This window comes from Aythya marila (assembly GCF_965140915.1).
Source record: "Aythya marila genome assembly, chromosome: 28".
Taxonomy (NCBI): Eukaryota; Metazoa; Chordata; class Aves; order Anseriformes; family Anatidae; genus Aythya; species Aythya marila.
Genome location: NC_139069.1, coordinates 1,535,173 through 1,551,773, shown reverse-complemented (window position 1 = coordinate 1,551,773; position 16,601 = coordinate 1,535,173). Strand labels below are relative to the sequence as shown.

The 16,601-nt window shown below is 49.2% G+C and overlaps 2 protein-coding genes across 2 annotated transcripts; one reads left to right on the top strand and one right to left on the bottom strand.

Annotated features, from left to right (window-relative positions):
* Positions 1-5,714: 5,714 nt before the first annotated feature.
* On the top strand, positions 5,715-6,641 carry LOC309888233 (olfactory receptor 14C36-like; the record flags this gene model as incomplete). Its single annotated transcript, XM_082780470.1, has 1 exon — positions 5,715-6,641. One exon carries the CDS (start codon positions 5,715-5,717, stop codon positions 6,639-6,641), a length of 927 nt encoding a protein of 308 aa, XP_082636596.1.
* A 4,439-nt stretch (positions 6,642-11,080) lies between these two features.
* Positions 11,081-12,022, bottom strand: LOC309888232 (olfactory receptor 14J1-like; the record flags this gene model as incomplete). The annotated part of the gene is made up of 1 exon (XM_082780469.1): positions 11,081-12,022. One exon carries the CDS (start codon positions 12,020-12,022, stop codon positions 11,081-11,083), a length of 942 nt encoding a protein of 313 aa, XP_082636595.1.
* Between the last annotated feature and the right edge of the window lie 4,579 nt (positions 12,023-16,601).

Here is a 16,601-nt window from a genome sequence, read left to right as displayed (position 1 = left end):
CTACTGGGATTCTCCCATCATTCCAGAAATACAATTGGGTTCTGGCCCTTTTAGCTCGATGGCATTACACTACACTGTGCATTGGTGTCCTTTAAAACCTAACACCTGCTGTGGGTCTGATGTGCCAAGCGAGTAATCCTCAAAGTCCAATACACTCAGTTGCCTCCTTCCTCCCCCCGGTTGGAGGTAGAACCCCTCTAGTCCCGCTCATAGTATTCATTACTCTGTTTGGAGGACTGCCCACTAGAAACAGGAGCAGCAATTTTCTCAGAACCACTTTTTGTGAATGTTTTTCCTTGTGCTTCACGTATCCATGCCTCTAGGATGGAGGTAGATTTTCCATCCCATTTACTCATGGCTTCTCCGTGATCACACAGTTAAAACCACAGAGCTGCACGTGGTATGTACCCACTATATCACCTTTCTTGAGTAGAGGGACACTTGCACCTGAGAGCTGAGGTATTGGTTCGTACAGGTGGGGAGGAAGATGTATTCTCTTGTAGTTCTTGGACCTACTCAGACAGTTTCTCCATAGACGAGACACAGGTTCGTAGGGAAGAAGAGAGACTTTCTTTGTAATGCCATAGCTGGCTAGCCGATTCATCCACCATGGGTTCCTCTTGGTCTTTCCTGGTCATTACTGCCAACGAATTGGCATATGATTATGATGCGCTCTGTACAAACTTCTGTCACATGGGTCATGTGCAGTTGACTTCATCTTTGATCTTTGGACAGCTGTTAGTTTTCTAGGTTTCTACAAATCACCTTCAGCATGGGTAATTCCCTCAGGTACAGGATACCCCTCTGCATGGTGGTCCACTTGCCTGGTTGACATAGAAGATCTTCCTTCAAGGGATACCTTTCTTTCAGGCCTGAGAGTTCCTTGTGCCCTTTTCCTATCGTTTTCTCAATCACCCCTCACGTACAGGAGGATCCCAGCTGCTTGGCTTCCCTGCCCTCTAAATCCAGACTGTTAGCCCCCTTCTCTCAGCACTGGAGCAGCCAGCTGACAATGTGCTCACCGAGATGATGGCTAAAATATTTTCCCATGTCTCATAGCTTACACTGGGATAGGGATCACATGGTTTCTGTTGCTTATATGACCTCTTCTTCTTGGTCATCCTGCTTCCATGATGGCCCAGCTTAGGAGAAACCTGCCTCTTCTTCCTCTTCCTTTCCTGTCTCAGTGCCTGAGTTTCTTTCCTTTCTAAAGAAAAACTGACTTTTACAGCCATTGTTTTCTCTTGCATAAAGAGGCAACCGATACTGGCACAGGCTGGTTCTCTGGCCCAGCCATGGGGCCCATTGCAGGTGCTGGAGTGGCTGCAGGGCCCATCACTGGAGTTGTTCTGGCTGCAGGGCCTTCTGGATGAGTTGAAGTGGCTGCAGTGCCTATCGCAGGTTTGGGAGTAGCTATAGGGCCTGTCACAAGTGTCCATTTAACTTTGGGCCCACCTCAGGAGCTGGAGTGCCTGCAGGGCCTGTTGCAGGGTTTGGAGTGGCTTTGGACAGGCCATATGCCTGTCCTGGAGGAGAAGGGGGAGGTGCAGGAGAAAGGGAGAGGGAAGAAGTGGTGAAATACCCCCACTGTCCATCCCAGTTCCACCCGCCCTGCATAGGTTTACTCCCCAAGGAGAAAAGGCAAAGAGTTTAAAAGAGTGTAATACTAAATAATTTCTATGAGATGAAGAGATGGTTCCTGAGGTATGGAGGCAGCAATTATTTTATCCTGTCATAAGTCAGCATTATCCAATACAGCAAAACAGTAACCTTAAACCAGCCCCCAGAACTGATAAAGAGCACACCATGGATGACAATTAGTAATGTGCTGTACAACACAATTCTGAAAACAAGCACCACAGACCCCAGATCAAAAATATCAATACTGTGATCAGCAGCTGTTAAACTGATCTAATGCTTTTAACAATTTACTTTTAAAACGCTGTGGTCAGCTCTGTCATCTCAACCTTTGTGCTCCATGCTAGGCACCAAAAAGCCTTGCTGTGGTTTGACCCAGCAGGCAGCTCAGAACTGTACAGATATTCATCCAATGGACTGCAGGAGAGAAGAGGGAGAAAAAAAAAAAAAGTAAAAGTTTATGAGTGAATATAAAAGCAGATTAATAGGACACAATGGAAATAATAATAACAACAATAGCAATAAATTGTTATTATTATATATTTCGTTATTATTATTATTATTATTATTATTATTATTATTATTATTATTATTATTATTATTATTATATGATGATGATGATGATGATGATGATGATTTATAGACACAGATATAATTATTATTATGGCCTGGCACATCAGACCCACAAAATGTATCAGGCTCTACTAGACACTAGTGCACAGTGTACCCTAATGCCATCAAGCTAGAAAGAGGTAGAACCCACCTGTATTTCTGGAGTGACAGGGGGATCCCAGAAGTTAACTGTACTGGAGGCTGAAGTGAGTCTAACTGGGAAGGAATGGCAAAAGCACCCCATTGGGACTGGCCCGGAGGCTATGTGCATCCTCGGCATAGACTGCTTCAGGAGAGGGAATTCAGAGTTCCAAGAGGGCACCACCGGTGGGGCTTTGGCAGAGCTGCCTTGAAGACAAAGGACATGAAACAGTTGTCTACCTTGCTTGGCCTTCCACAGATTCCTTCTGTTGTGGGTTTGCTGAGGGTTGAAGAACAGCAGGTGCCAATGGCTACCATGGTGACACACCTGAGGCAGCGTCGTGCTAACTGAGACTCCCTGATTGCCATCCATGAGCTGGGTCATCGACTGGAGAGCCAAGGTGTAGATGTAGAGCTTGGGAGCGTAGTTTAGTGATGGACATGTCAGCACTAAGGTAAAGTTGCCTGACCTGGGTTACACGTCCCAGAGTAGTGTCAGGCACAATGCAATTCTTTTTGCCTTCTGCATCTACAGCACAGGAAGTAGGATTTTTCCCTGCTCTATTGACTGGGCAGGTCTTTTCACTTTACTCAGTTTAGGTTTGTGTGGCTGGAAGGGGACAATTTCCCAAAAGAAGCCAAGCTCATGGGTACATCTACAGCCACAGGAAGATTTTTTTTTTCTCTTTTCACCCTGAGTTTTCCACAGAAGACCAAAGAGAGACCATGGATGTCCAGTTGTCTACTAAGATTCATTTAGAATTTCTCAGGATCAAACGGTCATTTCAAATTTATTTTATTTTATTTTATTTTATTTTATTTTATTTTATTTTATTTTATTTTATTTTATTTTATTTTATCTTATCTTATCTTATCTTATTTTATTATTTTTTATATTTTCCCTGATTATCTTAGAAAGCTTTTCATGTGCTAAACTGTGCTACAGTTACAGGGACAAAGGCTACTGCTGGCAGTGGAGGTGTCAGACCTCCAGACTGTTTTTCTTCCCAATGAAAGTCTCCAAAGAAGTCCTCCTGGATCAATAGCAATAGGAGAATGATGCTCAAAACTGAAATGCAGTAAAATTCAGCCTTTAAAACAAAAAAATATTTGTATTAGCTGCTTTTTTGAAATCTTCTTCCTTAACTACTTCATGCAAGCTCTGCCATTAGCTGTACAAGTCTTGAAGTCATGAAGAAAACTATGGAAGAGATGTTAGGAGTTTCTGCATTTTAATGAGTACCATGGTGTATTTTGGTCTGATGCTATGACGCTCAGGTACTGAGAGGAGAATAATGCAACTGCTAGAGAAAGTGAAGTCAGGAGGAAAAGCTGAAGTGACTTGGAGTATTAATGGGCCCCACGGAGGGCTGTTACTAATGAAGCCTCCCCAGGGCCTTGTTAGGGCAGATAATTGGAGGCCATGGTTAAAGGCAGGCAAAGGCACTGTGCTGAAAAAAGTCTTGTATTCTTCTAATGAAGGAGAAGAGGCCTCATCCCTGGAAGTGGGAGGGGAGATCCTGCACTCCGACATCTGTGTCAGGGCTCTTCCTGGGGTCTGTGGGATGGGGTGGGCAGTGTGATGCCATGAGAAGAGCAGTGGTATGAAACTTCTGAGGTTCTGTACAACGTTGAAATGAATCAATGAGGCCCCAGCACAATGATTTTAACATATCTCCTCCTAAGCTGTAGCCAAAGGGGCAGCTATGGCTGTTGTCTCTGTTACTCAGGCCTATGAGGACACAGCTTCTCATTAAAGCACCAGGGCCTCATTGCCACCTTGCCACCACCCATGAACCAGGCAGGGCTCGTACCATTCTCCTCACTTGGCCATGCACATCCCCATCTCCTACTGACCAGGAAGCGTCCTGTGGAAGATGTGAAGGGAAAGGATCTTCCTTCCCAGAGGACAGGGGTCAAGGCCTGGCCCTTGTGCTTGGTGACACACATCCAGTTTTCCTACACATCAGTGTCACCTTCACATTGCCTTTGTCTCCTTGTCCTCACTGTCTCCAGGGTTCTGCTCTAACGAGCTCCAAGGGAGGCTGTGTGAGTGCTGGCCCTCAGGGGGACACTGCAGGAAACTTGCCTCTGACTTGGACTTCTGGAGAGCTGTCTTCAATTGTCTCTGAGTGCCTGAGGTTTGTGGGCTCATCAGCAAAGCCCCCAGAGGGGTGATTGCAGTGCCTTGGGCTGGTGCTGTGCTGCTGAGCTGGGCCAGGTTCATGGGACAGAGAGAGCTTGTGGCAAGAGGACCCTGGTGCAGAGAGACAGCTGTGCCCAGGAGCAGCTCCTCTGCACAGCGCAGCAGGGCTGGGGGGCTCTGACCGCAGCTGGCACACAGAGAGGAGAGAAGGAGAGGGGGCTTGGAGGCAGCTGGGTGTGGGAGGATGCTGAGAGCTGCCTGCAGGAGAAACCTGCACAGCCCTTGACAAGGTAAGGGTCTGGCTGCAGGGCCATGCAGCTGCAGGTCCTGGAAGGGTCTCCTCCTGCTGTGTCTTGTTTCTGGGAGGGCAGTGGGCAATGCAGTAGGCTTTGAGAGTCCTGCTGGGTTGCAGCGCGAGGTGAGGAAGTCTGGCAGAAACCTCTTGTATAGCCATAAGCCAGGTCTCCCTGGTCTGCCCAGAACACCCTGCTCGAGCAGGCCATGTCAGGCTCTCTGTCAGCTGCCTCATAGTTCCTGCAGCCATAGAAAAGAAGACAAGCTCACAAGCTCCATCTGGCTTTCTGTGGCCCTCCTCCCTCAGCAGCCTTCTCCAGTGTCTTCTCCGTTTTTTCAGGGAAACAGTCTAACGGGATGGTCCTGCAACTCACATAGGGGTGACACAGGGCAGCTAAGAACAGGACTGCTGGGCAGAGCTGCTCTGCTTGATCTTCACCAAGGGACACTCCCACAGGGTATCAAGAGGAATGCACAGGAAATTTGAGGACATTCAGCAACCCAATTCCTATCCTAAGCATAGCAGGGCCTACTGGGATAGAATAAAGCAAACAAAATCCCTACAGCTCAGCTCTGCACTCAGCTGAGTTGTTTGCAACAACTAACAAGTAGAAGGCACTTGAGGTTCCCTCATGTTCCTGCTTTCCTCCTACTGCACAGGAGGAAGGAACTCTAGGGAGCCCACAACTGCCCATTCTTCCAGTGTCACTCTCAGCTAGCACCAGCCACAGCTCAAGCAAGAGAGCTGCAGAAAATGTCTTCACATACTGAGGCTTGCTTTGGGGTGTACTCTAAGGCTTGCAATAGTTCTTCCACAAAGAAATCTTTTTTAACTTTTTCTACCATTTTCTCTCAAACAGGCATCCGTGTTCAATGTCAGAAAATGCCCAACATCAGCTCTGTGAGCGAGTTCCTCCTGCTGGCATTCGCAGACACGCGTGAGCTGCAGCTCCTGCACTTTGCGCTCTTCCTGGGCATCTACCTGGCTGCCCTCCTGGGCAACGGCCTCATCCTCAGTGCCGTAGCCTGCGACCACCGCCTCCACACCCCCATGTACTTCTTCCTCCTCAACCTCGCCCTCCTTGACCTGGGCTGCATCTCCACCACTCTGCCCAAAGCCATGGCCAATGCCCTCTGGAACACCAGGGCCATCTCCTATCAAGGGTGTGCTGCTCAGGTCTTCTTTTTTGTCTTCTTGATTGTAGCAGAGTTTTCCCTTCTCACTGCCATGGCCTACGACCGCTACGTTGCCATCTGCAAGCCCCTGCACTACGGGAGCCTCGTGGGCAGCAGAGCTTGTGCCCAGATGGCAGCAGCTGCCTGCGGCAGTGGCTTTCTCACTGCTGTCCTGCACACGGCCAACACATTTTCCCTGCCCCTCTGCTATGGCAATGCTGTGGACCAGTTCTTCTGTGAAATCCCCCACATCCTCAAGCTCTCTTGCTCAAATACCTACCTCAGGGAAGTTAGAGCACTTGTTTTTAGTGTTTTTTTGGCCTTTGGTTGTTTTATTTTCATTTTGGTGTCCTATGTGCAGATCTTCAGGGCAGTGCTGAGCATTCCCTCTGAGCAGGGCAAGCACAAAGCCTTTTCCACGTGCCTCCCTCACCTGGCCGTGGTCTCTCTGTTCATCAGTACTGCCATATTTGCCTACCTGAAACCTCCCTCCATTTCCTCTCCATCCCTGGACCTAGTGGTGGCATTTCTGTACTCAATGGTGCCTCCAGTAGTGAACCCCCTCATCTACAGCATGAGGAATCAGGAGCTCAAGAATGCAGTGAGGAAATTGTTTCCATACTTGCTTCTTTAGCATCTGTGATGTATTCAGAGAATGTATTCTTAATAATATGCAAATATTTTGATTCATACTATATCATATCATTTTTATCATTATTAGTGTTATCATAACATTTTCATTAATAATAATCCTAACAGAAATAAAAGGGTATTCGGGAAAATGACACAACATTTTAAAAATTATTTTTCTCTGTTAATATTTTATTTTGTTTTTGTTTTTGTTTTTGTTTTTTTTTGTAGTGTAGTTCTCAGCATTCTGAATGTTACATTTTGTCTTAGTTTTTACCATATCATTTAATGTACACAGAGATCATGTTTCCTTTGTTGTTAAAGACAATAAAGATACCAGTGGAAATTCATTAGTCTCAGTATCCTTCTCTTTCCATCTCCTCTGGAGCTGGGGGAGCATCCTCAGCATCCTGAAGGGGCTCAGGGCCAAGTGCCCAGCTGCCACAGGAAGGAGCAGTGTATTTGGATTCGACCTTGTGGATCTAGGTGACAGTCCTGTCGTCTCTATAGCAGGGCCACCACAAAGCATTTTCCACGTGCCCCCCTCACCTGGCCACGGTGTCCGTCTTCCTCAGGCCTGTCATGGTTGCCTACCTGAAGCTCCCTCCATCCCCTCCCCATCCCTGGACCTGGTGGTGGCAGTTCTGTACCCAGTGTTGCCTCCAGCAGAGCACGTCCTCATCTGTAGCATGAGGAGCCATGAGCTTAAGGATGCCTTGTGGAAATTAATGACTAGATGTGTCTTGGATGCAAGAAATGTCTGATCTGCTTCTGCACGTGACTTGCAATGTCAATAATTGGAGGAAGAGCCAGTATACCTGTTTGTGTTTTGTTTTGTTTTGTTTTGTGGTTGTGTTTGTGCATATTCTTATTACATTAATTCAGCTAATAAGCACCCATTAAAATGATATGGAAGTACCTGTTGAATATAGCTCATAGACTCTGTGCATGTGAAGCCATGCTCTCTGTGAATTTAACCTTAATGGAGTTAAAATTCAACTGCCATTTTGTCTGACATCTGTCCTCTGAGACCAGGCCTGGCTGTGCAGGGGCAGTGCCCATGTGCAGGGGTGCAGAGGAAAAGAGTCCCATCCCAGCAGCACGGCCAGGGAGCACCAGCGCTTGGGGCATGCAGAGCTGTTCTCTTGCCACTGCCGCCCTGTCCTGCTGAGCCCTGCTGGTGGCGTCAGGCCCGGCTGCTCCTCTCACTGGGTGCCAGTGCTGCTGTGGGGCTGTGCTGGGACTGCAGGCAGGGACAGGCAGTGGGCACGGCAGTGGCACAGCTGGCCTCCACTGCAGCACTTCCCTCCTAAGGGGGGATCTCCTCCAAGGTGGCCTGACCAGAGCTCAAGTGCTCAAACTGGTGTGAGCAGGCAGAGGAGAGCTCTGCAGCCCCACGACACAAAAAAGCCCCACCAAAGGAGCCTGGGGAGTGATTCCTTGCAGCCCTGGGGCAATGGCAGTGACCCCATGAGCTGGGTCTGCCTCCCAGCCTGCCCAGCAAAGCCGTGCAGAGTGTCCCCATGCTCTGGGCACCACAGCCTCCTCGCTCTGCAGAGCAGCACTACCGGCAGGGGCTGGAGCTGGGAGGATGCTTCCCGTGAGTGTCTTGTAGGCTGGCTTCAGGCACATAACTTCTGGATGTGAGCGTGATCTTCACTGTGCACAAGGAGCTGAAAGACCGCCAACAGGCATGGGGCTGGAACATTGCCTGCAAGGTCCCTCCTGCCCTAGCACCTCACAGGACTGGCACGGAACTGGCTCCTGAGTGTCAGAGAGGCTGGGAGCCCAGCAGGTGTGCCATGAGCTTGGAGGATCACAACCAGATCATTTTTACCTGGGCAGGTCCTGGCCCAAAAAGGGGATGTTTTGTAGGTGTGGTATTATAAGCTCAGTGGTGCATCAGAAACACTAAGTTCAGCAGGAAGCAAATGGCTGTTAAATGGCCTGTGAGGTGAGCTCTTTCTGAAGTAGCTGACAGGTCACCCTTGACTCCTGGCTGGGATCTGTGCCTTTAGGCTCACATCTGCCAGTGTCCATGGTAGGGCAGCAGAAGGCACTTGCTGTGCATGTAGTTTCTGAGATCGGCTCTTTCTAAGTACCTGGTAGGCCCCATAGAGGAAGAGGTCTTGGGTAGGGGTTGTCATGTCAGAGGTGTCAGCTTTTGCCTGAAGTCATCCTTTAGTACTGCTTTCAGTTTTCGACACAGAGGGGGCCACTGCCTCCAAGACACTTGGGGCAAACTGAAACTTGCGTGAGGGTTTGGAAAAAGATAGCCTGGGTGCACAGAAGCCATTCCATATCTAAAAGTTGGAGGCAGGAAACAAAATTTTGGGGTGGTACAAGAACTGCTGGGCACATTGTGCAGGGTTCGCCTACAGCCTTTGTGTTCTTCACCATCCTGACTTAGGTGCCATGTTAGTCTAAAGAAAGGAGTAGCCAACGGATATGAGACAGGTACTCTGAGATCATGAAATCCATCAGAAAGCTGCCCCTAAGAAGATGACTGATATGGGGAAGTCAGGAAAGCCTGGCCAGGAGAGATGTGAGATTTGCGGGAGGGAAAAGGAGCTTGGCCAGCAGAAATTAATGATTTCTGTGAGGTTAGAACGTTCAGGTAATGTTGATTCTGCTGTAACACTGACTTCAAACAGTCATGTAAAGCCTTTCCCTTATTTTAACAAGTGATATTAATCCCCAAACGTCAATGCTACTCTACACCCGGACAGGAATCCACTGTTCTTATGCCTGACCTCAAAGTATCCCTTCAAGCCAAAACACAGCCTGTAGCCCCTTTCCCTTACCTTTACTCTCTTGCTTACCCTGATCTGATCAGCTTGTGGGCCACAAGGAGGAGATGGGTGGGAATGCTCTGAGGAGCTCAGCTCTGCCTCAGCATCTCCTGCCCCAGCATGAGGAATGTGACTGTGGCAGGGACTGTGAGGTCACTTCTGTCTCTGCACTTGATAGGGCAGCAGCAGGAACGTGTCACAGAAAGGGACTGTGAGGTCACTTCTGTCTGGAGGTGGCAGGTCAGCCTTGCCTTCTCCCTGGGAGCTGCACTTTTGGGCTGACATCTGGCAGTGGCCCTGCTAGGCCAGCAGAAGGCACCTGCTTGGCATGCTGACAGTTGGCATTGCTTCCTTGCAACACTATGCAGGGCTGCGGAGGTGTCAAAATGAAGTTCTAATAGCATCACACTGCCCACCATATCCCACAGATCCCAAGACTAGCCCTGAGCCAGACATGGGTGTGCAGGGTCTCCTCTCCCAGTGGCCGTGGTCAGGCCTTGGCCCTTCTTCTTCACTGAAACTAACCAAGATTTTTCTCAGCGCAGTGCTTTACCTGTCTGTAACCATGGCCTCCAATTATCTGCCCTAACAAGGCCCTGGGGAGGCTTTGTTAGTAACAGCCCTCAGTGGGGCCCATTAATACTCCAAGTCACTTCAAGTTTTCCTTCTGACTTTAGCTTCTCAAGCAGTTACATCACTCTCCTCTCAATACCTGAGCTGATTACAGGGGGACAATCACTTCCCTGGACCTGCTGGCCACACTGCTTCTTATGCAATCCAGGATGCCGTTGGTCTTCTTGGTCACCTGAGCACACTGCTGGCTCATATTCAGCCAACTATCAACAAGTACTCCCAGGTCCTTCTCTGCCAGGCAGATTTCCAAACACTCATCTCCCAGCCTGTAGCTCTGCTTGGGGTTATTGCGCCCCAGGTGAGGAACCCGGCACTAGAACCCCAGAAAACAGAAGAGCAGGGAGCAACCTCTTGGCTATGTTCCTGGCAGCAGCTTTGGAGAGGCTTCTAGGCTTCTGGGTTTGCCCAGAGCAAGACCCTCCTGTTACTGTTGTGCTTGCAGGGAGGCAGCTGTGACCCAGGGTTGCACAGTGCCTGCTGCTGCCTGCAGGGACAGGGATGCCACTGCAGAGAAAACAGGTCTGTCACCAAGGTACATGAGATCTGAAAGCTTGTCGAAATAAAAGAGCACAGGAGAACACACTGGAAGCCAGAAGAGAGCAGCAGTGAAAAGGCCACGTCCTGCTGCTGGCCATGGCCATGGCTCCAGAGAAGCAACAGCCCCCACCCAAACTCCATGTAGCAGCTGGGCTCTTAGCCCTGAGACCCTCCTGTGTACTGGGGCTCCTCCCCCAGCTCCTGAGTGTATGGGAAGAGATGGCAGCTGATAACAGTGTAGTTCTGATGTGTTGTTTTATTTACTTTTTTATTGTGTTTCTCTACATAACCTGATTCTTTCAGTAATTAGATGACTGGGTATGATGACTGAGTAGATGACTGTAAATGAAAAAATAAAAATAAGAAAATCAGGTAGCAGGTTAATGATAACATAATTTAAATTAGAACAAATAATTTGTAGAAAATATTTATAGAGTAGTAACAAAAATTTTCCTCACAGTTCCTGAAATAATCAGGGAACTCACAGACATTGATTGCAAAGAAACACGTATCCAAAGAGTTTCCTTACTGCATCCTTGAACTCCTGGTTCCTCATACTGTAGATGAGGGGGTTTACTGCTGGAGGCACCACCGAGTACAGTAATGACACCACCAGGTCCAGGGATGGAGAGGAAATGGAGGGGGGCTTCAGGTAGGCAAACACGGCAGTGCTGACAAACAGGGAGACCACGGCCAGGTGAGGGAGGCACGTGGAAAAGGCTTTGTGCCGGCCCTGCTCAGAGGGAATCCTCAGCACTGCCCTGAGGATCTGCACATAGGATAACATGATGAAAACAAAGCAACAAAATGCTAAAGAAACGCTAAAAACTAGTGCCTCAACTTCCCTGAGGTAGGCATGTGAGCAGGAGAGCTTGAGGATGTGGGGGATCTCACAGAAGAACTGGTCCACAGCATTGCCTTGGCAGAGGGGCAGGGAAAATGTGTTGGCCGTGTGCAGGACAGCATTGAGAAAGCCACTGCCCCAGGCAGCTGCTGCCATCTGGGCACAAGCTCTGCTGTCCAGGAGGCTCCCGTAGTGCAGGGGCTTGCAGATGGCAATGTAGCGGTCGTAGGCCATGATGGTGAGAAGGGAATATTCTGCTTCAAGGAAGAAAGCAAAGAGAAAGAGTTGGGCAGCACACCCTTGATAGGAGATGACCCTGGTGTCCCAGAGGGCATTGGCCATGGCTTTGGGCAGAGTGGTGGAGATGCAGCCCAGGTCGAGGAGGGCGAGGTTGAGGAGGAAGAAGTACATGGGGGTGTGCAGGCGGTGGTCACAGGCTATGGCACTGAGGATGAGGCCGTTGCCCAGGAGGGCAGCCAGGTAGATGCCCAGGAAGAGCGCGAAGTGCAGGAGCTGCAGCTCACGCGTGTCTGCAAATGCCAGCAGCAGGAACTCACTCACAGAGCTGATGTTGGGCATTTCCTGCTTCTGGTCATGAGGTCCTGCACAAGGAACAGAAAAACACTGAGAGTTTATCAGAGTTATCTTAACAGAGTTGTCTTACAAAAAAAAAAAAAAAAAAAAAAAAAAAAATCTTCTATGACTTAATTTCACATTTCAGAGGAAAAATCATTCCATTTTTCATTTAATCCCTCCCAAATGATTCTCCACTTCCATTCAGACTTTTGACAGGTCCTTTTCATGAGTTCTGGCTCGTGCTGCTAGAGGGTGTCACTGAGAGCACAGGACTTGCTGTGGGCAATGTGGGAGTCAGTTCTGCCCTAAGTTAGTGGTAAAGATCATATAGTGATTTTTATTTTGTCTCTTTTGTGCTAGCAGCCCCACTGTACTCAAAGTAAAACCTTGTGTGTCATCAACGTGGTGATGGCTTCAGTGCAGTGTCCTTGGAGAGCACATCAAGTCTGTGTGTTAGTCCTAGTGTCAACTGCCCTGTGCTGGTGTCTCTTTGACCTACTGGACAATTACACTCCTGTGTTTGCCTGAAACAAACCAGGATACTGCTGAGAGCAGAGACATCCAGGCTTAAAGTGCCCATCTCCAGACCCCTCACCCTGTCCCTGTACTCCCCTTCCCCCAAGCACACCGAGGGCTCACGCCATGGGCATGTGAAACCCCCATCCCCAGCCAGCCTGGGAACAAGAACAGCAGCAGCACGGCCAGCTGGAGAAGCCAGGAGGAATGCCAGCGTGCTGCTGCCAGGGGAGGCAAGGCCAGGGAGGGACAGAGGGACACTCAGCAGACCCTCCTGTGCTGCAGCTCTGCCTGCAGAAGAGGCAGCTCCTGCTCATTGCAAATGCTGTTTGCTCTGCTTTGGCCTGCAAACACCTCTCAAAGACAGAGGATATCAGGGGGGTTCTAGCTCCAAAAAATCAGCGAGGATAAAACCTGAGAGTACCACAATATGATGTTGGTGCAGTCCGTGAGAAGAGGTTTGGGAAGGTACTTTACAAATTTCACCACTGACATACCAATTTCTCCTATGCTCCAGGAGTCTCAGTCTCCTGTACAACCCTGAAAATTCATTACCATGAAACCTTCATCCACTCCACTGCAGGAATATGAATACACTGACTGAAAAAAACGTCTTGCTTTTCAGGTAGTCTCTGCCCTGGTCTTTCTCTTGAAAAATCCAATTTTAAATGCCATTCTCTAACGCATTTTCTACTCCTCACTGGAGAAACAGAGAGACCCACCCTGCCAGATGCTATCAGCCGTCAGATGTGCCAGCTGTAGAAGACCCCTCTGGCAACCCCACCTGCACTGCCCTGCTGCCAGAGCCTCACGGTGTCAAGAGCCTGCAGATGTGTCCTGCCACACGCTGCCCTCTGTTGTTGCGCTCCTCAGTGCCTCCAAGCCCTCTCCTTCTCTCCTCTCTGCGTGCCAGCTGCGGTCAGAGCCCCCAGCCCTGCTGCGCTGTGCAGAGGAGCTGCTCCTGGCCACAGCTGTCTCTCTGCAGCGCTTGCCAGGAGCTCCCCTTGGGCCCAGGAGCCCAGCCCAGCTCAGCAGCACAGCACCCGACCAGGGCATCGCTTGCTCTGTGCCCTTGGGCTCCCTCAAGCTGTCCCCAAGGCCTCAGGGCTGACAGCTCCCCGAAGGCAGCAGGGTCTCTGCTGGGGTGTGGTGCCTGAAGTAGACTGAAGTCTTTGCTGACTGCTCCTTGCTGAACTTGGGAGAGACTGATTTTAGAAGTGTGATTTATGCTATTTATGTTTGATTGTCCATCGTGAGTAAAATGATTCCCTCCCTTAACTTCTATTGTTTTCCCACTGCATGGCAGGATACCTTAGCCACAACTGCCAGGGATCATTTCACCCCTCTGAATGTGTCCTAACAAGAGAGGGGGAAACTGAATGCTCTAAAAGGTTTTCCATGAAGGGAACTGGATACTAAGACACCATTTGTTGAGTTTTCCCAGCAATCCAAATGGAAGATCCTCTACCCATACACAAATCTCTTCTTCCTCTCTCGCATGACCAGCACGGTGACTGGGATGTGGAACACTCTCTACACTGTTCTGGTGCCTGACACCAAACACCTGCAGATGCTGTGCTTCCTTCTGGGGACCATGCTCCATGGTCAGCCCTGGGCGGTATGTCATCCCTGTTCTCTGCAAGGCTCGAGTAGTGGAAGGTCTGGTTCCAGAAGGCAGCTGTACATGAACCAGGGGAATTTCTCTCATGTACAGGAATTATTTCTTCTCCTCCCAGCCGTTGTTCTGTGACCCCAGTGTCGTGGACACCTTCTGTGGTTTTGCCCCATTGCTGGAGCTGTCCTGCAGTGCCACAGTGATACTCACAGTCTTTGCTTTCATAATCTACATTTTGGATCCAATCTTCCTCTTCCCTCTCATGCAGTTTTCATGTGTGTGTGTGTCCTGTATTGGCAGGCCAAGGCCTTATCCACCTGCTCTTCTGTCCACACGAGTGTCACTGTTTTCTATGATACTGCCATCACAGTCTGTGAGAAGCCCAAATACAGCCCTCCTCAGAGATCTTCATGAAGCCCTTTCCTAAACCACCATCCTCCCAGTCAGTCCTCAGGTTGCCTAGAGGTGGTATTGGAAGGGTGAGAGAAGTTCAAGTGGATCTGCAGATGTCATCATAAGACCTATCTCAAAGACCTTGGAAAGGACAGATAGATCAAAGACATTCCTCAGAACATGGAAATGACAGATGTCAAACTCATCTGCTAATAGGAGGGCAAGCAGAAGGATGATAAAGCCTAATCAAGGAATAAAAAGCCAGCCTTAGCCTTAGCCCCCAAACCAGACCTAAACTGAAGTCCTCAAAGCTTGCCCTTATCCTAAACCTTGAGCAGGATCCTTGAGCAAAACACCAATCCCTCCCTCGATGCTTTGCCATTCCTTTGACCCTGGAGGGTGCCCTCTAATCCCTAAACATTAACCTGATCATCTAACCCCCAAAGCCCTCCACCATGCACACAGCACATGTCAGCTTCAACCCCACTCCTACCCCTAACTTCAGCTGCTTGTCCCCTTGGGGCAAGGCAGGGACTGTGAGGCCCTGCAGCAGTCCCATGGCATTGGAAGAGGCATGTGAGGTGACAGGTATGTGATCAGATCAGAGGCCACAAGGAGGAGCTGGCTGGGAATGCTGGGATGATGTCAGGTGTGCCTCAGGATGTGCTGGGCCTGCAGGAGGCACATGGCTGTGAAGGAGGCTGGGAGGCCACTTCTGTCTCTGGAGGTGACAAACCAGCAGCAGGAAACGGCACAGTTAGGGACCATATAGGGCAGAAGCAAGCACAAAGCGTTGAAGATGATGGCGAGGCACCTTCTGTTCTGGTCATGTGATAGACCACAGGAAGGCTGATGGCATGGGAGTCATGCTTGAGGTACAGATTTTGAGACCATAGAATCAGAGAATGGCTCCTGTTGGAAGGAAACTTAAAGGTCATCTAGTTCCAACCCCCTGGCCATAAGCAGGGATGCCCCCTATGAGATCAGGTTGCCCAGGGCCTCATCTACCCTGCTCTTGAACAGTTCCAGGGATGGGGCACCTCTAAAGTCTCTTGGCAACCTGTTACAGTGCCTCACCTCCCTCTGAGTGAAGAGTTTCCTCCTAACATCTAATCGAAATCTCCCCTCTTTTAATTTAAAACCATTCCCTTGTCCTATCATTATCTAATTGAAAAAAGAGTCACTCTCCATCTTTTTTATAAGCCCCCTTTAAGTACTGAAAGGCCACAAAGAGGTCACCCCGGAGCCTTCTTTTCTCCAGGCTGTAGTCCCAGCTCTCTTAGCCTTTCTTCATAGGAGATGTGCTCCAGCCCCTTGATCATCTTTGTGGCCCTCCTCTTGACCCGTTCTAACAGATGCACATTATTCTTGTGCTGCGGGCCCCTGTCGTGGATGCAGGACTCCAAGTGGAGCCTCACAGGGGCAGAGTAGAAGGAGTAGAAATAGAAGTGACCGGTACAGAATGCACTCTCACTGTCAATCTCGCTGTCTATGTCACAGATAAAGATATTAAACAGCACCAGTCCCAGGACAGACCCCTGAGGTACAACACTTGTCACCAGCCTCCATAGGACATAGAGGCGTTGAGCACCACACTCTGGGTGTGATCTTCAGGCCAACTCCTTATCCACTGAATGATGCACCCATCAAATGCATATCTCTCTAATTTGGAGATCAGGATGTCATATGGGACAGTGTCAATGGTCTTACAGAAGACCAAGTAGATGACGTAGGTCTGTCTTCTCTTGTTGTCTGATGTGGTCACTCAATGTAGAAAGCCAGCACATTGGTCAGGAACAATTTGGCCTTTGGTGAAGCCATGCTGGCTGTCTGAGATCACCTCTTTGTCTTGCACATGCCTTGACATTGATTCCAGGAGGATCTTTTCCATGATCTTGTCAGGCAAAGAGGTGAGGCTCACAATTCAATAGTTCCATGGCTTCTCATTTCTACCCTTTTTAAAAATGGGAGTGATGTTTTCCTTTTCAGGTCACCAGGGAGTTCACCTGACTGCCAGGACTCTTCAAATATGACGGAGAGAGGTTTGACAACTACATC